General features: G+C 34.5%; 1 protein-coding gene across 1 annotated transcript in view; it reads left to right on the forward strand.

Annotated features, from left to right (window-relative positions):
- Positions 1–25,778, forward strand: part of PCDH15 (protocadherin related 15) — a 1,264,171-nt gene that overhangs the window by 936,238 nt on the left and 302,155 nt on the right. Inside the window, exons 14-16 of the mRNA XM_043926323.1 lie at positions 4,032–4,166; positions 5,596–5,745; positions 20,666–20,859. Of these exons, the coding sequence (XP_043782258.1) occupies positions 4,032–4,166; positions 5,596–5,745; positions 20,666–20,859 (479 nt within the window). The remainder of the gene's footprint in view (positions 1–4,031; positions 4,167–5,595; positions 5,746–20,665; positions 20,860–25,778) is intronic.

The following is a 25,778-nucleotide window of genomic DNA, read 5'->3' on the forward strand; positions in this document are numbered from 1 at the left end:
ATAATCAATAGAGGTTATGCTTTAGCTTTCAGAAAAGCAGTGATCCATTTATTATCCCAAATCAATTTGCATCTCTATATAGTGCTACTGTTTCAAAATAAAGGTATCCCTGAAGTTTAATACATTACACTTTTAATGGTATAATGTGCATATATACTTTATAAATATTGCTATGCTATCATACATAGGTTATGATGTATCAAAATATTAGGGAAAAATACACCTTCAAAAAAGTTGTTAGTTTAGATGAACTGGAAAATGGTTTTTGTTTGTTTGTTTGGAGGTTTATTGGCTTTTTACTAGTTATACTTGTATGCCATATATATATTTGTGGTCATTTACATTTACATTTTTTCATTTAATGTTTAATTTGCATATAGGTTCTGCCGGGTGGTGTTCCTGTAGGTACTAGTTGTTAATTTTGTGTTTGTTTTTATGTTAATTGCTGTGATTCACTTCTTTGTTCTTTTTTGTTTCACTAAAAAAAAAAAAACTAGACAATTACTTCATTATAATTTATTAAAAATTATTAAGATATATATGCAATCTAAACTTATTTACATATTATTGGTAATAGTAGTATGAAATTGTGTAGAATTCAAACTGCATGTAAACTATTATTTTTTTTTAATTCATGAACTATTAACAATTCATCATATTCTTTCAAAGATCCTAATGTGAGGGTTGAACACTTTAAACAAGGTACTTCAGAAAACTACTGTCAACTAATTCAATTTGACAGATGAGATTAAATTTTTAGCATTTTCTTGCTATGCTTTATAATTTATATGTATGCACATAAGTATGCAGTTATGTATATATGTATATATATATATGTACATATACATCTCTGTGTTGTGTGTGCATATATATGAGGATGCATATTTTCTTGTGTGTGCATGAATTTGTTATATCATATTTTTAGTCTCATTGGAAACCCAAAATTAGTTTTAAATCCAATAAACTGTCATATTTGAACATATTTCTTCTATGTGGTGGGATTTTTAAATTTTACATTCGTGTGTTAGTTTACCTTTGTGTTTGTGTATGTGCTTACTTTTGCATTAATTTTATTTGTGCTGTGAATAAATATTGGAGTTTATTTTACCCTCCCAGAAAATAATACACAAATCAACAAACTAATATATTGTGCTTTTGCTATCTATGGCATGTATACTTTAGAGTAAAATAATATTACTGTTTATTGGGAAAAAGTTGTTGTCATAATCAGCCCTCTGTGTATATTTGGATCTAGAAAACTACTATTTACTTTAAATAAATTAATTGACACAAGGACTACATAAAATACACTGTCCCTATCAGAGTAATAAACCAGAGTATTCTCTTCCATTTACATTCGTTATACACCACACCTGAAACTAGTGTTATCATTACAAATGAATCTAAGGTGTTAAACTTTGAATGACAACTGGATGATTGTCAGCTAAATGCTCAGACATTAACCCATAGCATCTATGCATGCTTCATACATATATCAATTCTAAAAGGTTACTATTTTGAATATTAATTAGCTTCAAAAGTTATATTTTAACCAAAAATTCACTATGCAAGGCAGATTGGAATGAGCTGTAACATGCCATGTACAATGCTAACATTATGCATTATGTTATATGTATATATTTACATAAAACAGTCTGCAGTTCTGGGAAATGTTATTTTAGTATTCTAGCCAGTTATTATAAAAGGACTTGAAATAGAGACAATTAAATTATCAAAAATTCTTTAGTATTTCTTGTTATCAAATATGAGAGAGCCTGTTTATGAAGTCCTGGTATCTATATCATCTTCAAATGGGAAGCACTTGATGATGAAAATCTTGTTGTTTTTCATAAATACACAAAATAGTGTGATTTGTGACACAATCATACCACAGTCACACATACATGCACTAGTTTACAACCCAGCACTCATTACAGCATTGCATTATCACAGCACCTGACATAACAAATGCTTAAAATGTGGTGAGTATGTGAATGAATATATCTAACAAATTTACTAACAGAGGTTACTGTTGAAAGGAAGAAGAGACAGTGAGAGAGGATTGGTTATAAAGGAAATAGAGAATGACTGATGGATTTGAATGAAGAAAAAGAAGTAAACATTTGGCAATCTAATCATGTAGCAAAACTTGCCCTACTTAGATTACTCATAGTGTAAATATATGAGTTAAAGAAGCTATATTTGTAGGCATCATTGTTGGTACAGAGAACAGAAAAGACTATATGAATTTAAAAGTCTAGTTATTTTACCTTGATAGGTAAACACTAAAAAAAGAGCAGTTACTTATATTTATTGAGTTTTCTTTTAACTAAAAATGCAGGCTAACTAAAATTTGTGATCATTTAAAAATAATAATTGAATTTATTAAAATTGGCTCTAAAATATAATAAGAATCCCCAAAATGTGGTTTAAAGTATATTTTCATGTGTATTTCACAATTTACCTTTTAAAATAATTTAGCCTTTTATTAAATAACTTATTTGATTTAACCAAATACCCCAGCCATGCTTCCTATCCATGCTGAGCTGCTGAGATTATAATACTGAAATGAAAACAGTTGAAGTGTCCACTAGAATATAATGTCAGTGTGAAGCCTCTTGACTTTTTCCAACTCTTAAAAACTTTGATTATTTTATAATAAATGGATCAATGGAAAATTATTGTCTATAGCATTTTTTAATATTCCAAGATAAATATAGCACACTGACCTCATGTCAAAATTGTGGACAAGAAAGCTGCCATGATATGGCTAAGTAATGTCTCCTAATGAGATACTATAAATACATAACATGTCAGGTTCAAATGAAACTATTCACTCCAAGGTTATTTGAAATATACACATATTGAAACTTCAGGTAGATGTAAAGTGTCTGTGGGTCAAGTTATGCACACCTTTTAATATAGCAGCATGCATTTCAACTTTCTCACTTCTACATAGAAATTTTTTTTAAATGGGAGTTTCTAATTTTTTTTAATCAACAATATGTTGAACAATTCTGGACTGTCTACTCTGCCCTCAGCCTTTGATGATATCTGATAGAAAAGTAACCTGCGATTTTAAATCACATTTCACACCATAGTATTTTAAAAGTTGCCATAATTTATGAAACACCTTACCTCCCTGTATGTTCTTATTTTTTATAGCCTTCCTGATAGCCCACACTCTCTCAATAATCCCCTTTTGTTCTCTGCACCTTCCTTTCTTATCCACCATGCAGACAGCAGTCCAAGCCTTCCCATTGTATGTCTTTGTTCTCTCTCTGAATTGCAGATATTAATACCTTATCTTTCAGAGATGGCAATAAGATTGCGAAGGATTTCCAATGCCTAGTTAATTACCTGTGTTTTGAACTTTTGCAATCACTTTCATTTTATGTATATATCATTTTTTACTAAACCATTTTATCAAAAATGTGTCAGTTCAAATATTTGAATTTAATCATCAGAAATATTTTAATCAAAATAAATATTACATTAAAATAATAAAGAACAAGCATAATATTTATAATGAATTATACATAGCCAATTTTATTTCTAATTTACATTAAACATGAGAACAGAATAATAATATGCATGTGTGCAATTTATTTCTACAAATGAAGTAATTGTAAAATTATATAGCTAAAATTCTGGGCTCTAATTTCCTTTTCTTGCATTTATTTCTTATTTCTCAAGTCCAGTGAAGTTCTGGACAATATTGATATTAAATAATCAGTAAGAATGTATTCAATTAGACTGTTTTATGTCTTATTCTTCTTCCTATTATTTTTGCTTTTATTCACATTAATTATACCAGTACTTAGTTATTTAAGTATTTTCCACAAATGAGTCATTATCTTTGGGTAGTTTTATTCAACTCTGAACAAATTTCTAGTTGAATCTCTCTTTTCTTTAGAAAATTCTTAATGTAGTTATACTTGTAATAAATTTGAAAAATGAATTTCCAGGTAATGAACTAATAACTATATTGTTTATTAACATTTTAAATATTGGCTTTTTTTTTTTTTAAGACGAAAGACCCAGAGCTTCATCTTTTTTTGAATGATTACACTTCAGTCTTCACTGTCACACAGACTGGAATCACTCGATACCTCACCTTACTTCAACCGGTGGACAGGGAAGAACAGCAAACTTACACCTTTTCGGTAAAAGGATTTTATATATATATATATACACACATACATATATACACATATAAATGTATATGTATGCAAGAGGAAGAGATGTTTGTTTAAAACTGAAAAGGTCAATGATTGGAAAAGAAAAAATCAGTATGTTCAATTAATAACAGAGAATATAAATAATAAAATTTTCCTCAAAAGTATTTCTTTTTTCTCAGTTTATATAGTTTTATTACTATTCTTTCCAATGGAAGAAAGATAAATTTTGAGATGAAAACAAAAAAATGGGAGTCTCTGTCTTCACCATCTACTCACGATTGACTTAAATTGAGCTATTATAAAGTAGAATCAACAAAGTAAAAATTATTTTCTAACATTTGTTCATATATTTATTGTTATTGCATTTTCAGGTTAGGCCAGTGGTTCACACTAGGGAAGATTCCTGCTCCCACCACCCTGCCCAGAACCATTTTGCAATTTCGGAGAGATTTTTGGTTATTATTCTTATGAAAAAGTGCTACTGGCATCTGGGGGGTAGACACTTTCAATACTGAGACATAATACACAGGACAGGCCCCCGCAAGAATTCTTAGGTTAGATTAACCTGGAGGAGAAAGAGAAAGAAACAGAGAGAGATTGACGGCTGAATAGAGGTAAAAAGGGAGTTCTATTTATCATCCAAATTTCTGAGCTAGATTTTATTCAAATATAGGGGGAAAAAATGAGCTGATAGAAAAATATAGGAAATGGAATTTATGTAAGAATTTTGTTTGTTTTTTCTGGAGAAACTTATACAGCAGACTCAGAGGTTCCAGAAGACCTAAAATCTACAGTTAAAACTTAGATACAGAGTAGACCTCAGAAGTCATTCAGGACCACAATGGTGTTGTTAGAGACCTGACTTTTTGTGAGACTTTCTTTAAAAGTTAATAATATAGCTAAGATGTCACTCTTAATGAATGCCAATGGGTCCTTTAAAATTTGTGATTTTCGTGAATTATTAGAAAGTGATATTACATGTTTAGGGCACCTACTTTCTTGATTATATAAGCATGTTGTTGTAAAAGCAACTATTGCATTATATACAAAATATGTAAGAGTATTTCCCTATTCATTTTTTAAAGGTTAAATAGTAGTTAATTCCTAAGAATTAGCAATGTTATTGGCCCATTTCAAGCCTCTAGAACATTTTATATATCAGGTTATTGAAAATGTGATTGGAATTCAATATATAAAAATCAAGCAGAACCCTCCATAATTGCTTCCTAGCACATTAAAACACTTTGATTATATGTACTATTATGGTTTTATTACTTCCTTTTATCAGCAAACATTTTAGCATCCTTTTGAAACTGTAAATTACATATGAGAAAATTTTCAAACTGTAGGAGTGAATTATGTACTGCTTATATTTGCATGACTTCTCTATTAAATTTATTTTTCTACCCCAAAGATAACAGCATTTGATGGTGTTCAAGAAAGTGAGCCAGTTATTGTCAATATTCGGGTGCTGGATGCAAATGACAACACTCCAACCTTCCCTGAAATATCCTATGATGTCTATGTTTATACAGATATGAATCCTGGGGACAGTGTCATACAGGTAACTACCTATATAATATGAGGATATATTTGAAACAATTATTTCCTTAGGTATTTTACAATGCATTGGTTAAGAAACTGCTTAAAAAATGAAAGTGAATTTCAGGGTTATCCTATGGCATAATTTAGCTTAAAAAGATTTACATTTATGTTTACTTCTTGAATGAAAGTGTACCCGTATGCACTTTAAAGTAGAATTAACTAGATATACAAATAGCAATTTGACCTATTTATAAATTGATTTTTAAAATTTAACATTATATGTTGAACATAATAAAGTGAATACAGTAATATACTGAAGTTTCTTTTTCTTTTTTTTTTATACTGAAGTTTCAAGCATTAAACATGTAGTTTAAAACTTTAAATTATTTTAAACTATTGTGAAAATGGGTTAAATCTTTGTGACCCCATGGACTGTAGCCTGCCAGGCTCCTCTGTCCATGGGGATTCTCCAGGCAAGAACACTGGAGTGGGTTGCCATGCCCTCCTCCAGGGGATCTTCCCAACCCAGGGATCGAATCTATGTCGCCTGCATTGCAGGTGGATTCTTTACCATCTGAGCCACCAGGGAAGCCCATGAATACTGCAGAGGGTAGCCTATCCCTTCTCCAGGGGCTCTTTCCAACACAGGAATCCAACTGAGGTCTACCAGCTGAACTACCAGGGAAGCCCAAATTTCCCTTAGTGGTAAACACAAAGAACTATATTATTGGACAATACTCTTAGACATTGATTACTTGGACCTAAAATGGAATCACTACAACAGGAAACATTAAGATTCTATAATAAATGGTATCTTTGAAAACACAGAAATCTGGCAAAATCTTTATCCTTGATTTGTCTTATTTTTATCATTAGCTGTACTTATTACATTTAAGTGAATTGCAGGTTATCTCAGATTGCTTTTTAAATATTCTGTGTATAAATTGTAAAGAAGTAGTAATATTCTTCCTTGAAGGTTTTTAGAACTCTGGAAAATAGTTAACTCTAGTACTTCTCAAAGTGACTGTGTGTGTGTGTGTGTTAGTCCCTCAGTCGTGTCCAACTCTTTGCGACCCCATGGCCTGCAGCCCACCAGGCTCCTTTGTCCATGGGATTCTCCAGGCAAGAGTACTGGAGTGGGTTGCCATTTCACATCAGAATCATCTAGGTAGCTACTGAGAAATACAGATGAGCAAGATTCACTTCAGCTTTCATGGATCCGAAGCTCCATATGTGATACTTAGGTAATCAATAAAAAAATAAATAAGTAAAACCCAAAAGGTTTCTGTTGCCCAGTAATGTAAAGACTACTGATCTCTATTTTCCTCTACACCTGAGAGTCAGACTTAATAATTTGAAATTGCTCTCAAGCCAGGAAGGTCATGATTCTATATACTTTTTAGAGTATTGTAATGGCTCCAAATTATTACTAAAATTTATATACAATATATGTTATGTAACAGTATATGAGATATAATATGTTTATATAGAATATAATCTATTATATAATAGTATAGTATATAAAGAATGCTAATAAATGAATTTATGTATCCATATACTTTAGTATTATATATTTCAGAGGAGTAAAAAAACAGAAGTCCAAATGCCTTAACAATGTACCTGTCTTCATGGTCTGAATGCTTTCCTCCCAGCTTCATCTTTGGCCTGCTAGTCATATATGTATGTTTCAGTCCTACTCAACCACCACTTCCGGTTACCTGAATGTATCTTGCTCATTCCCATTTTCTCCAATTTTTTCCTTTACCTTGATCTCTTTCCCTTCTATTTATAAATTGATTACTTTCTTTGTTCTTTAGACTGGTTTTCTTTCTGAAGAAGCATTCCTTAGTAGTTTTCTGTAGATAATTCCTAGTAATTTTTCTTCATTAATAGTTCCTGTTCTTGCAACCCACCAAAAACACACCTGTTTGCAGCCAATATACTATAATACAACAGCGTGTTTTCATTAGTGTGAAATGTCTGGGAAGAAATAGTTAACTGTATGTCTCATGGCTTTTGTACACTATTTTCTATTAACCAAGAACACTTCTTATCTGATCTTTTATAAGGCTAACCCACTCTCATCATACAGGACCCAGCTCAAAATATCACCTCCTCAGAGAAAGCTTTCCTAACAGCTTAGTGTCAATAGCCTTCCAATATACACTATACACATACAACCCGCATCACAGTTCTTATTCTATAACTTGCTTTCTCTACTTTTAGAGCCACTAGGGCCACTTAAAATTATCTTTTCTTCTTGTCCCCACTCCAAACTAAAAACCCCATTAGTGACCATCTTTCTTGTTTGCCACTCTGACACCAGCACATGCCAGATATACTAGCCACGCAGTAAATATTTATTCAAAGGATAAATTATTATCTATTTTGCATGAACTAAAGTGAAAGCTCTTTTCCAGGGGATCTTCCCAACCGAGGGATCGAACCCAGGTCTCCCACATTGCAGGTGGATTCTTTACCATGAACTAATTGTTAACATAAGTTAGAAATAATGCAATGCCATCTCTATTTTATTTATTGGGTTAAGATGTGCTTTCTTCAGTGATAGAGAAAAGGGTAACATTATAGACTGAGCACTGAAAATGCGTGTAATGTGAATGTCTTCTGCTGTGTATATCGTAGTGGGGAAAAGATTTCAAATAGCCACAGTACATTTTATTCATATCTTGGAATGACACTTGTCATATTGATGAAATCTATCTTTTTAATCCATTTTTCTTGAGGGCACAACTAAAATGTGTTTATTTCTATATCCACAAACTCTGTATCCATATAGTAGATGCCTAAACTAATGGATGCATAATAAATGTTTATTTGAGGATGAGAAAAAGGAAAATCTGTAAACAAGAAGATCTTAATGAATGGAGAAGAATAAGGATATTGGCCTTTATTTCTAGTTAGTTGATGGACCTACAGATCTACATTTATCTTTACTGAGGCATTCTTTCATAGGGAGTAAAATTATGGTTTGTAGAGATAAAGAAATGACAATTACTGTCATGTTCTTATTTAATTAGATCTGATTCCCATCTCTATAATAACATAATTGGAAATAAAAGTAAGTTTATACAGAAAAACAGCCCGCAGGGAACTGGAAAGTGTAACTAAGAGAAAGATAGCAATTATGTGATGGAACCGTATCTCAAAATTGTTTGCCCTGGGGGATCAAAAGCTTACTTCTGGCATTTGCAGACTACAAAAGTTAATTTCCCTTATGTATCTCTTTTTAAAACAAATTTGCCCTGCCTTTAAAATTCATATTTTATATATTTCCCTTTGAAAATCTATTTGAACATAGATTGTTATTTGTGTCTACATGCTTCTAATTTTTAATTTATTTAAATGCCAAAAAATGAAGCTTTTTAATTAGTATTTTTAATGTTATTCCTGGCATGCATATTGGAGCTGCTTTGTTTTATTAAATAAGATCTCTCTGGGTGACTCGACTGTGTATTGCCATATTATTTAAATGAAAATATCTCAAGGTATAGTTCAGGGTATTGTAAAAAGAGTGGTGTGGCTATAATACATCCTCCAAGGGTCTAGAAATTTAAAAAAAATAGATTTCCCATTGAGAGAAAAAGTTTAAAACGGAGTAAAATAATTCAGAACTGTGATTTTCAACCACCTTTTAAGGGTCATAAAATGTTTTTTTTTGTTTTTTTACTCCATTCACCACTAACCCTTCTATAACCCCCCCGTTCCTAAGTAACTCAACAGAAGATTGATTAGTTTCCTCTTTGGTAATCCACCTGCAATGCAGGAGATCCCAGTTCAATTCCTGGGTTGGGAAGATCTGCTGGAGAAGGGATAGGCTACCTACTCCAGTATTCTTGGGCTTCCCTTGTGGCTCAGCTGGTAAAGAATCTGCCTGCAATGCGGGAGACCTGGGTTTGATCCCTGTGTTGGGAAGATCCCCTGGAGAAGGGAAAGGCTACCCACTCCAGTATTCTGGCCTAGAGGATTCCTTGGACTATATAGTCCATGGGGTTGCAAAGAGTCAGACATGACTGAACAACTTTCACTTCACTTGGTTAATAATCTGTTGTCCAAAAGAGGGAAAATATTAGAAATAAAGGACACAATTGTCTAGCAAAGAGGGCCTTGGATAACAGATTTTTAAGTATTATAATCAGATCATTTTCAGTGTAGACATGAGACTATCTTGGCCTGATATAAGTACATAATTATTTGAGTCCACTATCTTCTTATTATAAGGTAGCTATTCTTGTCCACATGCATGGATCAGTCATAAAAATGTATTATCCAGGCTCTTATTTCAAGTTCTCAATTATAAACTAGTTTTCTGACTTTATATCTATGATGCTTGATCACTGTAAAAAGGAGCAGGGTGATTCTGACATGTGTGGTTCATGAAATACACTTACAGGAACACTGCCACAAAACAGCAGCTGCGTCTTTCATAACTGGCAGGATAATCAGATTACGAGCACATCTTATGTTTAGAGAGAAATTACCAGCATGAGGGAGTATGATTCTTTCTTTAGGTCAGGGAGCATATTTTATGTCGACAAAAGACAATTTTGTCAACCATCAATTAAATCTTCCAGGTTGACACTAATGGATATCACACTCTCTTGTCTTAAAGTCTCATTTCACACATTGCTGGTTTTTTTGAAAAGCCAATTGCTCTGTATTAGAGATACAGATTTGGATATATAAGATATAGATTTTAATTTCTGTAGTTAGCTATCCAGTCTATACTTCAAAGATGTTATTCCTAGACTTTTACAGTTCTCTTCAATCAATGGGTTTTTAATCCTATCTGAGTATTAGAAGTTTACCTGAGAAACTTTTAAAAATATTGATGCCTGGACTACACCCTGAGATATTTTTATTTGAATGATATTGCAACATATAGTAGAGTCACTTAGAGAGATCTTATCTAATAAAACAAAGCAGCTGTAATATGCAGGCAATCTTGAGAAAAAACTGCCTGAGAACTTAACAATATTTTATACTCTCTGAAAAATGGAGTCTAAATGTATTAAGATGGAATCCTGTAGGTAGCTGAGTCCTTTGATTCTCACCCCACTTATTTTCTTTTTCTTCAGTTCTTCCTTGCTTCGGTCATGTTTCTTACTCTTCACCACTTTAAAGCCCATCCTTTCCCTCACCTTTACCAGCGCTCAACTAATTATTTCATTTCTTTCTATTGTGTTTTACTACAATAATCTCTTTCTCTCTACTGATTATTCCCTTTGGGCTATAAACCTCCCATGCCCTAGTCTACAAACAGTTTTCCCAGATAAGACTTCATGCTACTATTTTTGCTGTTGTTTAGTCACTTAGTCCTGTCTGACTCTTTGTGACCCCTTGGACTGTAGCCCGCCAGGCTCCTCTGTGCTTGGAATTCTCCAGGCAATAATACTGGAATGGGTTGCCATTTCCTTCTCCAAGTGATTCTTTCTGATCCAGGGATCAAACTTGCATCTCCTGCATTGACAGGCTAGTTCTTTACCACTGAGCCACCAGATAAGCCTACTATAAAACTCTGAATTTCCAGCTCGGATGTATTTAGACATCTGGATTAATTGATCAATTTAGATAATTTATTATTTATTTATTTATTTATGCATAATTAATGCATAGTTATAAATCCGACCTTCACTCACATCATACTACTAAAATCATACAAAATCATAAATCTAATTCATCTATCTCTAGTAGTATGTATCTCTAATAGTATATAAATAAAATAGTATGCATTACTCAGTACTTAACTATGTAAAACTCTTTACTCTCTTACAGGAAACTTCTGATTCTCATCCTAGTTCTCTGGTAACTGAGGGATTTTCTTGCTGGCTTCTTATTCAATCCTCAGTCTTTCAGTATTAACGTTTGCAAAAATCAATATATAGGTTTCCTCTCTTTTACCTATTCCCAAGTTTTCAGTCATTATTTCTATGAGAAGCTCAGGTACTCATGTTACCCAAATTTTTGGACAAGGCAAGGTAGACTTTTGACAGGCAGCAGAAATTTAACATATTCCAAGACAAACTGACAATATATTATCCTTCTTCCAATACAGAAACATGGACACACATACAGACTCAAATATACATGTTGCTGTTATTCAGTCACTAAGTCATGTACGGGCTTCCCTGATAGCTCAGTTGGTAAAGAATCCACTTGCAAGGCAGGAGACCCTGGTTTGATTCCTAAATCAGGAATATCCACTGGAGAAGGGATAGGCTACCCACTCCATAATTTTTGGGTTTCCACTGTGGCTCAGGTGGCAAAGAATCCACCTGCAATGTGGGAGACGTTGGTTCAATCCCGGGGATGGGGCAATCCCCTGGAGAAGAGAAAGGCCACTCCAGTATTCTGGCCTAGAGAATTCCATGGACTGTATAGGTCATGGGGTTGCAAAGAGTTGGACATGACTGAGAGACTTTCACTTTCACTTTCTTTCAAGTCATGTACAGTTCCTTGCAACCCGATGAACTGCAGCATGCCAGGGTTTCTTGTCCATCACTATCTCCCTGAGTTTGCTCAAACTCATTTCCATACAGTCAATGATGCCATCCAACTATCTCATCCTCTATCACTCCCCTCTCTTCCTGCCCTCAATCTGTCCTAGCATCAGGGTCTTTTCCAATGAGTCAGTTCTTGGCATTGGGTGGCCAAAGTAGTGGAGCTTCAGTTTTAGCATCAGTCCTTCCAATGAATATTCAGGGTTTTTTTCCTTTAGGATTGATTGGTTCGATCTCCCTGAATCTCAAGGGACTCTTAAGAGTATTCTCCAGCACCACAGTTCAAAAGCATCAGTTCCTCAGGGCTCAACCTTCTTTATGGTCCAACTCTCACACCCATAGATGATTAGTGGAAAAGCCATAGCTTCGACTATATGGATTTATCAGCAAAGCCATAACTTTGACTACATGGATCTTTGTCAGCAAAGTAATGTCTCGGCTTTTTAATAACGCTGTCCAGATTTGTCATAGCTTTTCTTCCAAGGAGCAAGTGTCTTTTAGTTTCATGCCTGTATGTCTACAGTAAGAAAAGTCAAATATACATAACCTGTCATCTTTTGAGGCAATTATACTTTGCAGAGCCCAATTAATCTTGGATTACATAGGCTTCAGATCAGCAACCACAATCACGTTTATTTTCTTCCTCCTTCACCTGCATACATAGAGATGATTGTCTGGTTTCTAAAATTGTTATTTCAAAATGTATATGTCTGTCACCATTTCCTTTTCCATGCCTGTACATTGCCATAAATTAGGTTGCTACAGTAGACTCTGATCGACAACCTATTTCTGCAGATTCCCCACAACACTGATACAATGATTATTCTAAAACACAGACATGAGTCAGAACAGATCATTATACTACTGAAGGAAGAGCCTAATCTCCACACATGCAGTCAAGAACAGCTGTGAAATACTTCAAGTTCTTTTGTTTCACCACATGCTACATCTCTGCATGTAACCAACTTTGATATTATACAGAGGGTTTGTTTTGTTTAACTCCAGCGTAGTTAAACATTCTACGCTTACTGACATCTCTCTCAGGTTTTAAGATTTAATCCAAATTATACCCTTTCCATTCTTTTTCACACATATTTCAAATGTTATCTTTTAGATAAAGTCTTTATTTTCATAGCAAGTCAGAAAATTCATTGTTCTTTCCATCATGCTTCCATATATCCATCAGGCAAGTGTATCTGCAATGCATTTTATTGTACCTTGCATTAAAGTTAGCTTGTACATCTCTTTCTATTCTATTGAACCATAAATTTCTTTTAGTGATCTGTAACCACCCATGATTGGCACAGTGACTTCCACACAGTACAGGTTCACCAAATATTCACTGAATTTATCCCCTCAATTAATTTGCTCTCAATATTTAGAAAAAGTCTCATTCTAGAGACACACTCTATTTGGCCTAAGAATTTTCTCCACCACACACAAAGTGTTATCCCCCATAACCCTTTCTCAAAAGTCCTATAAAGCCTTCACCTTTGCCAGTTGATCTAAGTCGAGGTTGTTGGGGAGAGCATTGAAAGTTCATGCAGTTCTCAGGATTTTCTTTGGCATTTGCATTCCTTGAGGCCTTTTCATGTCTTCTCTATGCACATGTGTAGTATCAGAGATGTGTGGAAAGCTTATCCAGCCTTTCTGTTGGACTCTCATTTTCTGTTTATTTCTTCTAAATTTATGGCTTGTTCTCAGCTTACCAACTGGGATCACAACTTGCACTGACAGACCTGAGGCTGTTCCTCACTCAATTCTCACTAAATTGATTCTTTTATTAACTCTACATCAAATTTACTATGGCACCTCTTGAAGAACATCTGCTGCTTTTCATGGCGAGTCCCATCCTTATAACACCCATATGCCCACTATATTTGGGATTGAGAATGGTAAGGATGATAAGGTGCCGCTGAAATAACAAGGTCACTAGCTCCTGCTTTTCCTACCTAAAGTCACAGAATTATTCATGAATTTTATTCCTGATTTGTCTGCTTTCATGAATCTTTAGAGCCCTAAATGTTTCTTGACACTTTTGCTTAGATTTTTACTTACCTTTTGGGGAAAACAAACTATCTGATTTACTTACATCATTGGAATCAGAAATCCTGCCTCCTAGCTCCAATTATTTGCATTTTAGTAAAGCAGTTTCAATCAGATAGTAATGATGAGACCAGATAAATCAAATCCCTTATGATTATACAGTGTAAGTGACAAATAGGTTAAAGGGATTAGATCTGATAGACAGAGTTCCTAAAGATCTTTGGACAGAGGTTCCTAACACTGTACAGGAGATGGTGATCAAAACCATCCCCAAGAAAAAGAAATGCAAAAAGGGAAAATGCAAAAAGGAGGTCTTACAAATAGCTGAGAAAAGAAGAGAAGTAAAAGGCAAAGAAGAAAAGGAAAGATATATCCATCTGAATGCAGGGTTCCAAAGAATAGCAAGGAGAGATTAGAAAACCTTCCTAAGTGATCAGTGCAAAGAAATAGAGGAAAACAATATAGGATGGGAAAGACTAGAGATCTCTTCAAGAAAATCAGAGATACCAAGGGAACATTTCATGCAAAGACGGATACAATAAAGGACAGAATCGGTATGGATCTGACAGAAGCAGAAGATACTAAGAAGAGGGGGCAAAAATACACAGAACTATACAAAAAAGATCTTAATGACCCAGAAAATCACAATGGTGTGATCACTCACCTAGAGCCAGACATCCTGGAAGTTGAAGTCAAGTGGGCTGCACTCAATATACCAGCAGGTTTGCAAAACTCAGCAGTGGCCACAAGACTGGAAAAGATTCAGTTTTCCTTCCAATCCCAAAGAAAGGCATATCAAAGAACTTTGAAACTACTGCACAATTGCACACATTTCACAGGCTAGCAAAGTAATGCTCAAAATTCTCCAAGCTAGGCTTCAACAGCACGTGAACCAAGAACTTCCAGATGTTCAAGCTGGATTTAGAAAAGGCAGAGGAACCAGAGATCAAACTGCCAACATCCGCTGGATCATAGAAAAAGCTAGAGAATTCCAGAAAACATCTATTTCTGCTTCATTCACTATACTAAAGCCTCTGATTGTGTGGACCACTTCAAACTTGGAAAATTCTTAAAGAGAGGGGAACACCAGACCACCTTACCTGCCTCCTGAGAAACCTGTATTCAGGTCAAGATGCAACAGTTAGAACCAGACATGGACCAACGGAGTGGTTCCAAATTGAGAAAGGAGTACGTCAAGGCTGTATATTGTCACCCTGCTTATGTAACTTATATGCAGAGTATATCATGAGAAATGTCAGGTTTGATGAAGCACAAGCTGGAGTCAAGATTTCAGGGAGGAATATCAATAACTTCAGCTATGTAGAGGACACCACCCTTATGGTGAAGAGGAACTAAAGGGCCTCTTGATGAAAGTGAAAAAGGAGAGCAAAAAAGCTGGTTTAAAACTAAACATTCAAAAAGTTAAGATCATGGTATCCAGGCCCATCACTTCATGGCAAAGAGATGGGAAAACACAGAAACAGTGAGAGACTTTATTTTCTTGGGCTCCAAAATCACTGCAGATAGTGACCCCAGCCATGAAATTAAAAGATACTTGCTCCTTGGAAGAAAAGCTAATACCAACATAGATAGAATGTTAAAAAGCAGAGACATTACCTTGCTAACAAGGGTTTGTCTAGGCAAAGCTATGGTTTTTCTAGTAGTCATGTATGGATATGAGAGTGGGATCATAAAGAAAGCTGAGCGCTGAGGAATTCATTCTTTTGAACTGTGTTACTGGAGAAGACTCTTGAGAGTCCCTTGAACTAAAGGAGATCAAACCAGTCAATCCTAAGGGAAATCAACCTTGAATATTCATTGAAAGGACTGATGCTGAAGCCTAAGCTCTGATACTTAGACCTCTGATGTGAAGAGCAGGCTCATTGAAAAAGACCCTGATGCTCAGAAAGATTGAGGGCCGGAAGAGAAGAGGGCAACAAAGAATAAGATGGTTAGATGGCATCACTTACTCAAAGGATATGATTTGAGCAAACTCTGGGAAACAGTGAGTGGCAGGGAAGCCTGGCATGCTGTAGTCCATGGGGTAGCCAAGAGTCACACACAACTTAGCAACTGAACAATAAGAAATGTGTGCTTCTTATATTTTCACAAACAGACCAAGAAAGAAACGGAACAAATCTAGCTTATTAAATGCAAAATACAAAGTAAAAGGAATGAGGATGACACACTAGAAAATAGAAGTGAATGTCTAGAAAGAGTGAAATCTCTTTTCTACCTTAGCCAAAAATCAAAACAAACCTAGCTTCAGATAATAACTGAGATTCTGGAAACTCTCCTCAGTGAATATTTCTTAAGAAAATCCTCACCACAGCAAACTTCTCACACTTTATATTCTCTAAGTGAAATTTGAAAGTTTTAACTATATAGTTACAATACAGAGAAATACCTTACTAATACAATATTTCCCTTAGCAATAGGAAACAAACAAACAAACAAAAAACATTGAACAAAACCTCTGGTGAGGTTTCCAGAGCACTTTTTATTATTAAGAATGCCAAATTATGTCTGTGTAAATTAAAAAAACCCTTTTTATAATAGCAGAAGACTATGGTATAAATGTAGCCTACATGTACCAAAGAAAGCGGTGTAGCTTTATTCTTTATTATTTATTATTTACACTGTTAGTAAAAACATTAAGAAATTATTTTGTTTTATGTATCAAGTACGGAATGTTTCTGTCCATGTTTTAGAGTCCATCACAGTTCTATTATAATTTTTATTATAAATGGGAGCCATTAAGATAATTTAATGCCATTCCCTTAAAACCTTCTTATCTAAAACTGCATCATTCTCCCTGGTTTTTCGTGCCCTCAAAACAAACAGAGGGAAAAAAAGAGAGAGAGAGAAAAGAATTCAGGAACTACTCTACATATTCAATATCAGATATATATTAATCTTGTCATTAATTACTTGAGTCACACAATGATTCTCAAACTTTTTATTATCGCCCATAAAACCTTCATCATCTTGCTTCTATTTGCCTTTTTCATCATGTTTGGCCTCTGTGAGAGTGCTATTTATTTTCTTAATCTCAGGGTCCTTAATAGGCAAATCCTTTTTTTTTTTTTTTTTGTGGGATGTTAGGGTGTCTGAGGACAAGGATATTTGTAATATGTACATATTGGAATACTGAGAGGAAGGAATTTTGTCAGGGTAGGGTTAAACTTCCTGAAAAGGACTGTAATACATTAGAAAAAAGAAATATATTAAACAATTTAGTGTTCCTTACCATTTAGATATCATTACATTTTGGTAAAATAGTTAAAAGTCACATATTTTAGTTTACTTTCATCTGATAACATGTGAGTGACATTTTGCTTTCCCCATGTAAACTAACCCATTTTTGTTTAGGAGGTAGATTTTCCTACTAAATTAGGAATGGGCTTCATATACCTTTAATATCCTAGACCAGGGTCCCCAATCTCCAAGATCTAACGCCTGATGATCTGAGGTGGAGCTGATGTAATAATAATAGAAATAAAGTACACAATAAATGGAATGCACTTGAATCATTTTGAAACCATCCCTCTTTCTTTCTGGTTTGTGGAAAAATTATCTTTCATGAAACCAGTTCCTGGTGCCAAAAAGGTTGGAAACCACTTTCCTAGACCACTGATCACAAGATCATTGATTTGTTAATCTCCACCACAGTTTAATTTCAGGATTTTTTTTTTAGGAAGTGCTATCATTTTCAGGGTTCTCAGAGTCAGTGTCTCAGCTCTCTTTTCTAATCTTGAACCACTAATAATTCCTTTAAAATATTTTTGTTTCCATGTCTAGGGACACAATTATGTGAATTCTTGACCAACTATTTTATTACTTATTGCTGAAAGACTGAAAATTTGTATTAAGTTACTTAGATAACAAATGTTGAATTCATTTTTAGCATATTTATTAAACTTCCAACTTGCTAATGGTTTCTGTGGTGCTAGTTGTAGTCCCTGAATATATTATCTCATCTGTGATTGGCTGGCTGTGCAGTTTGAGGATTGTTTGTATCACCTATGCTTTGTAGCACTGTTTGGTATTTATAGCACCTCCCAGATGGATGCCTTTTTCAATTTAATTATCATTGAGCTTATCCTGTCTTCCAATATTATTTATGAAAATGTTAAATAAGAGCAACCACAATACCTGTATCCCTAAAGCACATTCCTCAACACTTCTTAACTATATTCATTGCCATTTATCATTAAATTCCTTTAGCCAATTTAAGTCCCAGGAAGAATGTTAATATTGAATCCAATTTGAGCTAAATTTTAATTAAGATTTCCTGAGACATTGTGTTAAGTGATTTACTATAATCAAAATTGATATCTCCTCTGCTACCCCTGTCCTCTAATTTTCTAATTTTATCCACACACAAAAGAAAATGAGCTTGTCTGGCATGAATAATTCTCCATTATTCATTTCTCCAAATATATATCATTCATTCTGACTGTTTCTACAAATTGTTTCCTTCTCTTTGCCTTTAGGACTTTGTCTGTCATTCTCACATAAGTCCCAGAATCATTTCATGGAAAGACTTTCCTTCTGGCAACAACATCTGTTCACTCCCAAATACCCACTCTCAGACTTAGCTGAATTTATACCCCTGTTTCAAATTTCCTTTTTTTCTTCTCAATTATTTTTGTTGCTGCTATTTCCTTGCCCAAAATCATTCTAAATGTAGTGGAAGGATAATAAAAATAGATATAGACTGCCCAGTATACCCTCTTAAGCATGATGTGGTGGGTAAAGAATTTTGTTTACATTTCATTAAAATGGTTAACATGATACTTTGAAATGGCCATTAATTAACACAGTGTTCCTGAAATTGAATTTATTTCAAGGTAATTGTGTATACTCACATTTTGTCTAAGAAAGTGCACCGGAATGTCTAATAGCCACCGAAAGGAGTCTGTGGATGACCAAGAACTGCTACTTTAAAGACATGAAACTCATGGATTAGAGATACATAAGAAAATGTCAGTAAATAAGGAATTTTTTTCCTACAACATATTTACTACAACCCTGTGTGTTTTCTTCATTAATAGGAAAACCATGTTTTCCTCTTAGGTGTAAACCAAGGCCACTTTTTCTTTCTTCATCTGTCAAAGGATGAAAACAATAAATTCTGTGACTGTAAAATATATAAGATTTCCCAGTAGAATCTTACATTTTGTTCCCTTAAGTGAATTGATACTTATCAGGAAGTCAAGGAGCCTTATTTAACATATTAAATCATGATTACATTAATTTTGGTTTGTAAAGTTAATAATGGTTTTCTCTTTTCATATATAATGATTCAAAGTAGTCTTTAACTGCTGGATGCCATTTGTTCCAAAATGATTATGAATATGTCCAAATTAGCCTTACAAATGTTCATGTGGTATTATTTCAGGGACTTTGAATTGAATCCTTTTTCTCCAAAAAGAAAAAAAAAAATTATTGAGCTTGATATTCTAATTTTCTAATTAGATATTCTGCAATTGGAGATGTGTTTGTTTGCTTTTCAAAAGGTAATACTCTAAACCTTATCAGTCTTTATAAGTCAATGTGAACAAGCTTATCAGAATCTTTCTTAGAGCCATGTGTAAATAAAAAGGATTCCAGGACGAGAGAGTCTCTGGAAGATGGGAAGGAAAACAATATGACAAGAAAAAAAATCAAAGCGAAAGGAAGGATGATAGCAATAGAGGCAAACTTCAGCCATTTCATTTTTTCCAGGCCTCTGTCCTTAGTAAGGAGAAGGAATTCTTGCCTGGAGAATCCCGTGGACCGAGGAGCCTGGTGGGCTGCTGTCCATAGGGTCGCACAGAGTCTCATATGATTGAAGCGACTTAGCATGAATGCATGCATTGGAGAAGGAAATGGCAACCCACTCCAGTATTCTTGCCTGGAGAATCCCAGGGACAGAGAAGCCTGGCGGGCTGCCGTCTATGGGGTCGCAGAGAGTCAGTCGGACACGACTGAAGTGACTTAGCAGCTGCAGCAGTCCTTAGTAATGTGTATTTATGTGTTGAAAGCAGGTGATGAGATAGGAAAAAAAAATCCTATAGTGACATTAGATTTGCTGTTAGGGCTTTCTTTCTTTTTTGGTTTAGTAAGTTAAAATAAAGATAGCTTTCAAGATTCAAAGCCTTTTAACACTCTCACAAGAACAACAACAATAAAAAACTTTTCTGATGAGATTGCTTCAGTATTTGAACACAGTAGCCGAAATTCAAGAAAACAAGAGTGTATATGACGAGAGAACTTTCTTTGCTTACTGTGTGTGTGTTTGAAAGCAAGCTTCTTTTGTTGGGGGGAAAGAATGATGTGATGGTGAAAAGTTGAGTCCCAGAGGATTTATGTTGTGATTTTCAATTCCAGCTCACTGCAGTCGACGCAGACGAAGGGTCAAACGGGGAGATCACATATGAAATCCTGGTTGGGGCCCAGGGAGACTTCATCATCAATAAAACAACAGGGCTTATCACCATCGCTCCAGGGGTGGAATTAATGGTTGGACGGACTTACGCGCTTACCGTCCAAGCAGCGGATAATGCTCCTCCAGCAGAGAGAAGGTAATTTATATCAAACCAATGCAGTCTTTTCATCGCTCCGGTTTAACCCCATAATTAAGTTTAAGAAGCGCAGCGAGCATTCTTTTATCTTATAAACATCTAAATTAGATCAGAAAATCAGAGAGACTAGTTTCTTAGGAACTGCATATTCTTCTTTTGTCAAATTGTGGAAAAAGTATGAGAAAGCCAAGATTAAACCACAAAATAATTAACTATGATTCCACAGATGTGAAGGATGCAATTCTCTGTTGGGAGGGGGAGTGGGAACTAGGAAATATCAGAGGCCTGTGTCCAATATATTAGTGAAAAGAGAGGTTGCTACTGAGAGCTCATAGATAACATGCAACAGGTGATGCCTGAGGGATTTGAAGCCATCCCTCAGTGTCTGGATAATTATTTTTAAATTATATATATCCATATTATCTATATATAATATAACCTCATATACATGTATACATATATGTATAAGAGAGAAACATTGAGAGAAAGCAAAGTAAAAAGACTTTCAATTATTACAACTACATTTACTTGTTCCCCCACCTGAGATATTCCTTTTATTTATTTCTTGTTTGTTCCAGATTTCAGGATGCATTTTAAGAAAATATGAATTTAATATTAATACATTGTTGAACCTTTCTAGGAACTTTGTCTCTTCATTTGCCCATGTTTTCTTTTGTGTCCTTTAGTAGATTTTATTTTCAAAAAATTTTTTATAAATGTCCTATACATTTTTTTTGTTAGGGTGTTTCTCATTTTTTGTTATTGTAAATAGATTCTTTCTTTCTTGTTCTTCTAATTAGCTGACATTTACGCATACAAAAGTTATTAACCTATATTAATTTTAACACACTATCTTAATTCTCTTATGTTTTTATAGTTTTCCAGTTCATATTTTTATATTATCTAATAATATATTTTATAAGTAGTGATACTTTGATGTCCTTCTTTTTGTTTATTTTGTTCCCTTTAATTTCATTTGATAGTATTTCCAATAAAAATGTTTGTCTTGATTTTAAGTAGGAAGGCCTCCCATGTTTCCCTATTATGTTGGTTTATAGTTAAAAAACATTTTACTATGTTAATAAAGCATTCATCTATTTTTATTTTATTGACTTTTTAAAAATAAGAATGGTCATTTATTCAAGTCAAATAAATAATCCATCAAGTATGAAAGCAGTAATGACTTTTCTTTTTGAGCTAATGCTAGGATGACTGATCTTAATACAGTTCTCAAATATATCTATTTTTCATTCCTGGTATAAATCCCACTAGGCTTTGGTGTTTTAATCTTGAAATAAACTTCTGGATTATGTTTGTTTGTATTTTATTTAGTGAAATCCATTCATGCTTCTCTTTTTGAGAAGCTTTTGTGAAGGCTTTGTATAGTTTTTATGATACTTCATAGATGAAATAAAAATACAAAGGAACACAAAAATGAATCAATAAGTTCAACAACAATATGAATTAGTTGTATCTCTAAAGTCAATAAATCCAAATTCTGAATAAATCCTCTGAAAATTAAATAAAAACATAGATAAATTGATAACTATCAGCTAGCCCAGTCAAAAAGTGGGAGAAAGTGGAACTTTGCCTAATAAATTCTGAGAGGGAAATGACATAGAAACAGAAGAAATTGGAAGAATCATTGAGACCACTTTGCTTTAAATAGATGCAAAAACTTGAAAACATGGATAAAACGAATAGTTTTTCAAGAAGGTATAATTTACCAAAATCAATGTCAAAGATTAAGAATTCTTAAGGTATCAATTCTGTAGAGGAAAATACTACCCCAAACTATAGCACGGCAAGGAAGTTTGACAAAACTGTAACAAAACCACTGACCATTAAAACCCCTCCAGAGCGGAGAATAGGACATTATTTTCCCTGCAGCATAACCACGTGAGAGACTTTTCTCTTCACATCTCTCTTATCATTAATCATAGACATTTCACAGGACCCCGTATTTCCTCACTGATATGTCTAGACTGTTCTTTCTCTTGTTTCTCAATATTTTCTCTTTTAATCTCATTGCATAAGAATGGATGCACTATCCCGTACTCCTTGCTACTCTCATCTGCAGGTGACAGATCCCTCCTCCATTTTCTCCCACTGTTATATAAACAACAGTGACCTGCAGGTCACTCCGGAAGAGTTTAGTTCTTGTCTGCTTGGCATTCACTTCAACAGTATGTTTGTCAAAATGCTTAGTGACTTCATTGTCCAGTGTGGTTGAAAGCATCTCCAAATTTGCAGTTGTTTTGGCCAGGATCTCTGGAGTCCTCCTCAATGCTTATTTTTCAAACTCCAAATATAATCTTGAGCAACAAATCTAAGCTTTAATCTAAAAATAATCAGAAAACAAGAAATCCCACTACTTTCATTAATAACATCACAGTCTAAGCCATTGTTCTCTCTAGTCTATAGTGTTGAAAACCTCTTCTAATGAGAAGTCTAATTAGACTTCGGCCTGAGCCCCCTTCAGAGTCTCCTCTCAGTACAGTAGCCTGAGTGATTCTGATAACAAAGAACACATCTCTTCCTTTTGCATAGATTTCTAGAGTCCTCACATCTCACCTGTGTAAAAGGCAGCATCATTAAAAGGGCCCGTGGAGCCCAGCCCAGTTTGTCCTGGGAGCAGCCACAGAACACTTCCTCACGTCACCTCTTCACACTTGCCTGGCCTTCTGCTCTGTGTCGTTTCTCTCAGTCCCCTCCAGTTATCTCACTGGTCTCCTCTCTGTCCGTGAGGCTTGCAGCCACTTGCAAACCTTTGAACTTGACTTCCATCTCCCTTCAGCCTGCAGTGGTTTTACTCTCCGATTTCTTTGTGGCCTAATTCCTCCAAGGTCATTACTCAATCATCACTTTGTCTGTGAATCCTTTTCTAACAACCTGTTTGCAATTACAACAAGCTCTCAATGCTTTTATACCCCTTTCCTGGTATTATTTGATGCACTGAAGTTGTCACCGTGAAATGCGCTGTATGCATTTTTGTTTAGAGAATGAATTTCATTTGTCTGCCTTGCTTCTTCTCTACTAGAGAGCTAGTTCAAAAGGATAAGAATCATTGTGGTTTGGTTTTCTCTTTTCCCCAGAAGTCAAAACAATTTCTGAATGCCCTAAGTTCTAAACAAGCATCTTTTTTGTTTCTTTTCCTAGATTTTTAACAAATGTCATTTTGGGTTTTAAAATAGATGAATTAGAATAAGAGATGATATGATACAAAACTCATTTTTTTTTTAGCATTTCCCAAACAAAGAGTTAGATTTGAAATTCTGCCTTCCCAGAAAGTATACACCAATTCTCTCTTAGTCCCTATTAAATTTAAAAAAATATATATTGGCGTCTGTGACAGTAAGATTTTCTACCCTGTCCAACACACCATTTATTGCATAACTGCCATTTATGAAAATACAAAGAGAATAAACATAGTAATTGTCATTTGCAGTTCAAAAGAAAAATTGCAGTAAATTATAGAAAGTAGAACTATAAATAAGTCAATTTGCCATGGTGAAGTTGAGATTGAGGGAAATTCTCAGCTTTCTGGGACATTGATGAGGGTACTTTTCATAACAGGGCAGTATTTCGAAGATCTACTAAACAAAATGAGTTTAGGAGAATGAGCAGAGGTTGACCACATTAAAAACATAATAATAATAAAGCCTATCACATTATTTATACAGCTGGAGAGGTCTGAAATAACTTGGTATTTTGGATAATTGCAAGTCAGTCAGCGAATTGGTATATTAACTATGATTCAAGGAGGGTCAGTAGTTAAGGGTCATATCATGGAAAATTTAATTTGTTTCTTAAGAAGCTTGGAGTTAGCTAGTCAGTGGAAGAAATGGAAGGGCTTTAAAACAGAAATTCATCTGAGATAGTTTGGTTTCAGGAAAATCTCTCTGGTGCCCCTACAGAAGAGAGATTTGAGGAATGATGAAACTGGAGGCAGGCTTCCCCAATGTCTGAATAGTAAGGAATCTGCCTGCCAATGTAGGAGCCTCGTGTTTGATCCTTAGGTCAGAAAGGTCCCCTGGAAAAGGGAATGGCAGCCCACTCCAGTATTCTTGCCTGGAGAATCCCATGGAAAGAGGAGCTTGGTGGGCTATATAGTCCACGGAGTCAGAAAGAGTCAGATTTGCCTTAGCAACTGAACAACAACAACAAACAGCAAAAGCTGTAGGTAAAGAAGTGAGGCAGAACACCTCCACTAAAAAAAATCGTTGCTGATGGTTTGAACTGGGCCATCAGTAAGGAAAAATGGAGAGAAGGAATTATTAAAAATTGAAAGACCCTCCAGGTTTTTATCTAAGCTGACCAACTGGTAGCAATGTCAATAAGGCACACATACCTGAGTGAAAGGGAAGAGCTCAATTTCATACACATTTACTTGGATTTACTTGGAATAAATATGTTAATATATTCAAAAAGAAAATGGATATATGTGCCTGAATGTGAGAAGACATTCAAGGGCTATATCTTGTGTAGAAACAAATAGAATTCATTTCTACAGTGAATAGTTACAGAATCCAAAATGAGAGTCTGAGATTGAATGAATTTTAAATAATAGTGTCATTCATGCTAGGTTATTCTGAAGGGAAGTTGAAGATGACTAATACTATTTAATTAATGTACCAGGGCTAGACATCATGCTAGTGACCCTTATATATAATTTTTAATCTTAACAACAAAATTGTAACTCTTGCATAGCTCTATTTATTTTTATAAACCAAAAATAGAAACTGAAAAGGATAACTTATTTGGGTACATGACCCCTTCCCCACTTTCATAAAAAAAGTGTTGATAACCATAGTAAACAAGAGGTAGAAACATAATTTGAACTCAGGACTCTTAGATTCTAAAATCTTCCCCTTCATTCTGTTCCACATCCATAACCCTTAGTAGTTATTATTCTGGGG

The sequence above is a fragment of the Cervus elaphus genome, chromosome 15 (assembly GCF_910594005.1).
Source record: "Cervus elaphus chromosome 15, mCerEla1.1, whole genome shotgun sequence".
NCBI classification, from domain to species: Eukaryota; Metazoa; Chordata; class Mammalia; order Artiodactyla; family Cervidae; genus Cervus; species Cervus elaphus.